General features: G+C 38.9%; 1 protein-coding gene across 1 annotated transcript; it reads right to left on the bottom strand.

Annotated features, from left to right (window-relative positions):
- Positions 1–203: 203 nt before the first annotated feature.
- On the bottom strand, positions 204–7,416 carry LOC116521987 (vomeronasal type-2 receptor 26-like). The gene is made up of 7 exons (XM_032236575.1): positions 7,367–7,416; positions 6,355–6,519; positions 4,251–4,548; positions 3,182–4,027; positions 2,573–2,800; positions 1,503–1,629; positions 204–1,105 (listed from the first exon to the last, which is right to left on the bottom strand). Exons 1-7 carry the CDS (start codon positions 7,414–7,416, stop codon positions 204–206), a joined length of 2,616 nt encoding a protein of 871 aa, XP_032092466.1.

Here is a 7,416-nt window from a genome sequence, read left to right as displayed (position 1 = left end):
GTAAAAAAAAAGTAGGATTTCACTGTTTATCCTCTAGCTTAGATAAAACCTAGTGGATTTATTATATATGTTGTGCAGAAAAAGTGCAGAAAAAGATAGCATTGAATTGCATGGTTAAGGTGCCACCATGAATATTTGGACTTTCTCTAGTATTACTTTTGGTCACAGTTAAAGGCTGAAGTATAGAATGTTAGACTTAACCATTAATCTGTCTTCCTAGTCAGATGCTGTTTGGTGTTGAGATGTGGGTTCAGCAGAATGATGTAGCACTTGGGCAGGAAGATGCAGCCCAGGAGGCCTGCAGTAGAGCCCAAGATGGAGAAGACCTCCACAGCCACCATGTATTTCCCCTTGGTGCTCAGATAGGCTGGTATGAAGGACAACCAAATGCTACAAAACACAAGCATGCTGAAGGTGATCAGCTTGGCTTCGTTAAAAGTATCAGGCAGTTTTCTGGCAAAGAAAGCCACAGTAAAACTGATGGTGGCCAGGAGCCACAGGTAGCCCAGTACAATGTAAAACATGGCATCTGAGCCTTCATTACATTGAACAATGATCTCTTGAACCTGTGAATGCATGTCCCATTCAGGGAAGGGAGGAGATATGATCAACCATATCATACAGATAACAGCTTGAATACAGGAGCAGAAGACAATGATGGATCCCGTCAGTCTGTTTCCTAGCCATTTCCTCATCTGGTTTCCTGGCTTAGTGGCCAGGAAAGCCATAACAACCATGATGGTCTTGGCCAAGACACAAGATACCGAGAGAGAGAAAATGGTGCCAAACATAGTTTGCCTGAAGAAGCAACTCACATTTCCAGGCTGACCTATGAAGAGCAGAGAGCACAGAAAACACAGCAGGAGAGAGGAAAGGAGGATGCACGTGATGTTCCTGTTGTTGGCTTTGACAATGGGGGTGTCCCAATGTAGAATGAAGGTCACTGCCACCAAAATAAGAATTGCTGAAAAGAAAAGAGTCAGAGAACTCAAAACGATTCCCAAGGGTTCCCTATAGGATAAATAGCTGAAACGTTTGGGAAGGCACTGGACTTTTTCTGCATTCGAATACTGATCTTCTGGGCATCTCTCACATTGGTCTGTATCTGAAATACATGAAGAAGGTCTTGTGATTCCAACTATATAGGACAATATATATACAGCTAACTGAAAGAGATCATGGCTTGGGATGCCATTCACGATCCCCATGACACATACACAATAATTCTTTCTTAACAAGCGTATGGATTCTGCCTTGTTATTTATGAATATCTATTTCTTTGAACTGCAGCATTAGTGGTGGAGTGCTCTGGAGAGAATTGCAACCCTCAACCAAAATAAAATGGATTTATACAAGTATTTAAATTAGACCCACCTTTGAAAATAAAATCTACTGCAGTTCACCCAAATCCCATCCACTAAATAGCATAGCAGAGATGAAAAGACCAAAGGAAAGTTGAGTTTGGAAGTTCTCAACTCTCAGCTGTCTCTTTTTTTACTTACCTGTTTCAATTGAAATTCTTCCTTCAGGACATTGTCTACAATTATAGCAACAAATATGTTTCCCCTCTTGAACAACCCTGCTGAACCCCGGATGGCAGCTCTCTACACATCTGGCATGGGGACGTACCTGGATAAAAAAACAAGAAATGTTAGGAATGGGATTCATCAAGATGTTGTACAAGTTCTCCATTTTATTAAAAGAACTTGGTACTTTCAGGGAGATTAGTAATCTTCTGATGTCATCATATCCCAAAATGCATTTGGAGAGTGTCCATATTTACATCAAATCATCCTCTTCCTTGGATGAGTTCTTAGTTTTCTGCAAACACATCAGAGATGGCAATCAGCTGGTTCTAACCAGTTCTGGCGAACCAGTAGCAGAAATTTTGAGCAGTTAGGAGAACTGGCAAATACCACCTCTGGCTGCCCCTGCCCCTGATTTATTTGCTGCCTCCCGAGACTCAGATGATCAGCTGGGTTTTCTTTTGTTGCCCTGCACAGGAAAGGGGATTTGGAAAGCAAGTAATGGTGGAGGCAATGGGGACTTTGCAGTATCCTTCCCTTGCCATGCCCACCAAGCCATGCTCAAAGAACCGGTAGTATTTTTTAAAAAATCCGGCTACTGAAACACGTCCATTCTCATTTGCTCATTTGCATGTGTGGGCAAAAATCAGCTGGCCTTCATGCGTATGGAAGTTCTGGAAACTGGAAGGACTGATCTTTGTTTTCCAGTGCAATCATGCATGCCGGCCAACTGATCATTGTTCAAGTAACAAGAAGGGTAGGTTGCCTACATGCATGCTGGAAACCAGAAGTTCAGTTTCTGGTGGGAGCATGCTCCATGGGCTTTCAAATCATTGGAGAAGAATATCTTCACCTCCATTCTCATTTGCTCATTTTCATGTGTGGGCAAAAATCAGCTGGCCTTCATGCGTACGGAAGTTCTGGAAACTGGAAGGACTGCTCTTTGTTTTCCAGTGCAATCATGCATGGGCTTTCAAATCACTGGAGAAGAATATCTTCACCTCCGAATAATAGTCTACCAAGTTAGAGTTTACCAAAAATCCCACCTGCTGAAACTTGTGATTCCACATAATGATACTTTCATTAATAATGAATTTCTTCCCATCAAGAGGTTTGGAGACCATCTTTCCAATCCGGACTCTCTGGAAGGATTTATTGTGGAAGGAGACATAGTTGAAAATGTCATATCCCAGGTCAATCTCCCCTTTCTCATCAAAAAAGATTTCTTCTCCCACACTGTTATTAAAGCGGGTGTTTCTCAGAAAGTAGTGAAGCTGGATTTGAGAGAGATGTGAAGTCATATCAGTTATCCTAATCTTCCCCAAAGTTTGGCTTTATTCAGAATCCCAACTGAGTTTCTTTAGTGAATCTTATCTGAATTGTAACTGAATTGCTTTCTGGTTTGATTCAGAAATCTCTGAAGCATTAAGAAGTAGATCTCCAAACATAATTCCTTTTGGAGCTGGTTTGACTTTGGAGATGATTCTTAAGTATTATTGAGCTGCATCAGTTATTGGAGATTTGCTAATATTTGCTAATAGATATTGATTGCTACAGAGAAACAAATCCAGATTGTCTATCTATTGTTCCCTTCCCATCCTACCCCATCCCTTTCAGGGCTTCTATAAATGTATCTGAGAAGAGCAATGACATACCTCCCATGGCTGCAAAGGCTGATTCCTCACAGGAGCTGGCTTTGCTCTTTTTGCTCTTTTTGAATACATTGCTTGCAACGCATGTGCTGCAAGATAAACCCCGTTGTAGATATTGTAGCTTTCTCCAGACATGGTCATTTCAAACACAGAGCCAGAGACGGTCTTGAGTTTTTCCCTCCCAGTGCAGCGTTTAACACCTTTCCGATATGGAGGCAGTGAACAATGAAACACAAATTCCCAGAACCAATCAATGTATGAAATGGGATGCACCAAAGGTTTTATTTTCTCAAGAAACTCTTGAAATCCTGGCACAGTCCTTCTATGGAGGGAGAAGTATAGGGAACCATTGAAAGTCTGAACTAGAAAGCTATCTATTGGCAATAAACTCACAGTGAAATCCCACTGGTAGGTCATGATCCATACTCTGTGATCTATTGGGGTCATTTGGTAAGCTTCACGCAAATAAAGCCCCCATTGTAAAATCTCCATTGATTGGGCAGTTCCAGAAGCAAGGAATACAGAGACATTCTTCTGTAAGATAATGCCTAATAGGTTGTCTACCTGTTCCTGAATGAAACCTCTATTTAAGAGTGCATCTGCTAAAATTCTGATCAACGCTATCCAAGCAATGCAAATATCACTCTGGAAGAGCTTTTGTTCGAGATTTTGAATAAAGGCTTCCCCACTCTCATTCTCTGAGACCAAGAGGCCAATCCAGTTCCATCCAAAATGTTTTAGTAAATGAACAATCCCCTCGTATTGCAAATTGTCATTGGGAACCGTGCTGAAGAAGGAAGGGAACTGCCTTTTATCACTCAGGACTGGATCAAAGGAACCATAATTGATCTGTTGGGAAGAAGGATGCATAGAAAAGATAAGTTTCACGATGGTAGATTCTGGGAACTCAGAATTGGTAAACGATAGACTGGCTGACATTGAAAGAAGCTAGGATTCATAAAAATAAAAGAAAAAGAAGAAGAAAGACCAAAGGAGAAACAAGAAAGAAAAACAAAAAAAACTATGAGAGGATTTTTGGTCAAACAAGTTGATCTGTGGAAAATGGTCATACCTGTGGAAACTTGTAGGTGTTCAACATGTGGGCCATCTGGATGGAATTGAGTGAGGTGAGGTCACCAATGATAGGCAAGAAGTTCAGATTCCTTCTTCCAACACAATTGAAGTTGATAGGACTCCCTTGAATCAGAAACAGAAAATCTAAAACAAACTTACTGGCCTTCATGGCATTGAAACTAGTTTGAGCAATCAGCGGTGTTAGTGTGAGGTTGGGGAAGAGCTTGGCATTCTTGTTGATCTCATCAATGGCAAAATACATAGTAAGAGGATGCTGGACATATTTTGGTAATATGCTGCAATGAAAGCGCAGAAGTGGAGAAAAGCAAATTTTAAAAAAGAACTAAATCTACTTCCAAACTACATATTGATTTATTTTTATTTAGTTAGTTAGTTTGTCAAACATGTTCGAGACTAGAGGTATACGTATAAACTTGGACATGAACACAGGATATGGATACAAATAGATGGGAAGAGTAAGACAGAGATGGTAGGCACTCTCATGCTCTTATGGAAGCCCCCTTACAGACCTCTTAGGAATGGGGTGAGGTCAATGGTAGACAGTTTATGGGTTAAAGTTATGGGGTTGGAGGATGTAACAACAGAGTCAGGTAGTACATTCCAGGAATTGACCACTCTGTTGCTGAAGTCATATTTTCTGTAATCGAGTTTGGAGCAGTTTACCTTGAGTTTGTATATATTGTTTGCCCATGTAATATTGAGTATAATTTCAGCAATTGATTCAGCAGAGATTAATTTTGAATTTCAATGAAGGAGACTTTTGGCTTTGCACATTATTCTGACCATCTCCACAGTCACTGATTAGCAAGATCAGTCCTATACCTCTAGTTAGTGGTGGGATTCAAGTAATTTAACAATTGGTTCCCTGCGCTAATGATTTCTTCCAACAACCAGTTTGTGTTAGCTTAAATGGTCTCCAGAGGATGGTAGAGGACAGAAAGGCCTGGAGAAACATTGTCCATGGGGTTGTGATGGGTCGGACCTGACTTCACAACTAAAAACAAAATGTTAATCTTGGGCAGTAAATTATACGATCAGGTCCATAAATTAAACTTTTAGTTCATAGTTTGGTGATTTGTTGGAGCTTCCTTCTTTCAATAGGAAAGGTATATTGAAGAGTTTATAAAATTATCAACTATCTAGATCTTTCTACAACTGTTGTATAAAGTAAGTTTACATGTAACTACTACACACTTCAATCAATATAGAACAATGTTTAAGATAGAAATAGATCTTTACATTGTTCTTTTGAATTGTATCATCTTTTCTTCAGCCCATGGCATCAGCTAATAAAAACCTTGTGGTGGTGATGATGATGTGCATTGCAATTTCTTAGAAAGAAGCCTCTTGGTTTTGTATTCCTTTGAGAAAGTGCTACCAATACTTTACTAGAAAGGATTGTAGTTGCCTGCATTTTAATTTGTGAATTCTGATCATAGTCAAAAAGATGATATGAAAGAACCCAGTATTTGCTGAATGGAAAAAGGTTAGGAGGACATGATCCTATTCCCCACAAACTTTGTGGTATTTCCATTTTTGAAATGGAGATTATTATTCTTGATATTATTATTATTTGGGTTGTTATTGCTGTGACTGCATGATAGTATATCTCTAATTTATTATATCATAAATATAATAAGCATATTATATATTTCTAGTAGCCAATATCATTTGATCAGTTTACAAGTAGATTTTTAAAAATCTATGAAAGATATAAACAATATGATAGCATTATTCTTTTCCCTTTGTTTTCAATAAAAAAACTAAGCAGAAAATAAAAAGACAAGAGTATTTGCTCTGGGAGCATTTTCCCCCCCAAAATCCACATTTACCTTACAATGCACTTTTAGATTTCTAGATCTCTAAGAGGGTTTGTTGTAACATGTGAAGGTCCCACATGAATGTTTTCCTAACGGCCATCTCTCAATGGAAGCCCTGATCAACATAGCTAACATCTTTAAAAATGACAGCCAAACTAGCAGTGCCATAATTGAACTAGTATAATCTACCTTTTCTCTACATTCTATCCCCTTTGTCTGAATTTATATTGCATTTTACTCAAGGAAGAACGAGGCACTTACGATCCATATTCAGAAATTACTGGCACTTTTTTGAAACTCTGGGCACGTTCATCAGGGTTGACATAGGAAAAAAATCCCACAAGTAATGTTTCATCTCCAGAGGTGGAAAGTTTCCTGTGAACATTATTGGATTGGAGGCAGATTGATTTCAAATTCTGATTGACACTGCCAGGTAGAAAGAAGAACAGAATAAGGTTATATGCCAGAAGACTTGAGCCATCCTTCCATCCTTTTGAAAACATGGTCAACAAATATAGCAGTCAAGTTTGGAAAAAAAATTGCCTTGGTTAGACCTAATGGGGAACATCCACTGAAAAGGAGGAAGATATATAAATTTAAAAAGTAAAGATAAAATAGAGTGGTTTCCTTGATTTCAGTGGCACAAGATCAATTTTGAGGGATCTTTCAAAGTGCAGCAGGATTTTCTGGTTTTTTTCTCCTTGCCATCCTTGTTCAGATGTGATGATGTCAAGGAACTGAACTGAAATACAGACATTTGCAAATTATCACCTTAGACTGTATTCCCTGGGGATTTCAGCAAATAGTGTTTGTGTTGTTGTAAGAGTTACAGTTTGTTTCCATAAGCAAGTGCTATTTTCTTTCTCTTGCCTTGCAATCTTCTTTGTTCTTACCTTGACCTTATATCCAGAAAGTTTTCAAAAACTTTGGCTTTTGAGAATTGAATTAGCTGTCTTGATCTACATCAACCTCCACATGGATGCCAACTTCTTAGATCACATTAAGCTTAATTACAAGGGGCTGACAGAAAGATATGATCTTGAAAGTGGGATTAATTTAATATAGAGAGGAAAGCTGTAATAGTCCGTTGTCTTTGCTAAAATGGAAAAACCAAAAGAAATCAATACTCCACTTATGACCGTATCTGAGCCCAAACTTTCTGAGACATTTTTTTCAGTGAGGTTTGCCCCATTTTGTGACCATTATTGCCTTAGTTGTTAAGTGAATCACTGCAGTTTTTAAGTAAATAACCCAGTTGTTAAGTAAAACTAGCCTGTTCATGGACTTCTTGTTAGTGTCAGGCCAGGAAGCCATCACTTGCAT

The sequence above is a fragment of the Thamnophis elegans genome, chromosome Z (genome assembly GCF_009769535.1).
Source record: "Thamnophis elegans isolate rThaEle1 chromosome Z, rThaEle1.pri, whole genome shotgun sequence".
NCBI lineage: Eukaryota > Metazoa > Chordata > Lepidosauria > Squamata > Colubridae > Thamnophis > Thamnophis elegans.
This window is presented reverse-complemented; position numbering and strand designations above follow the sequence as displayed.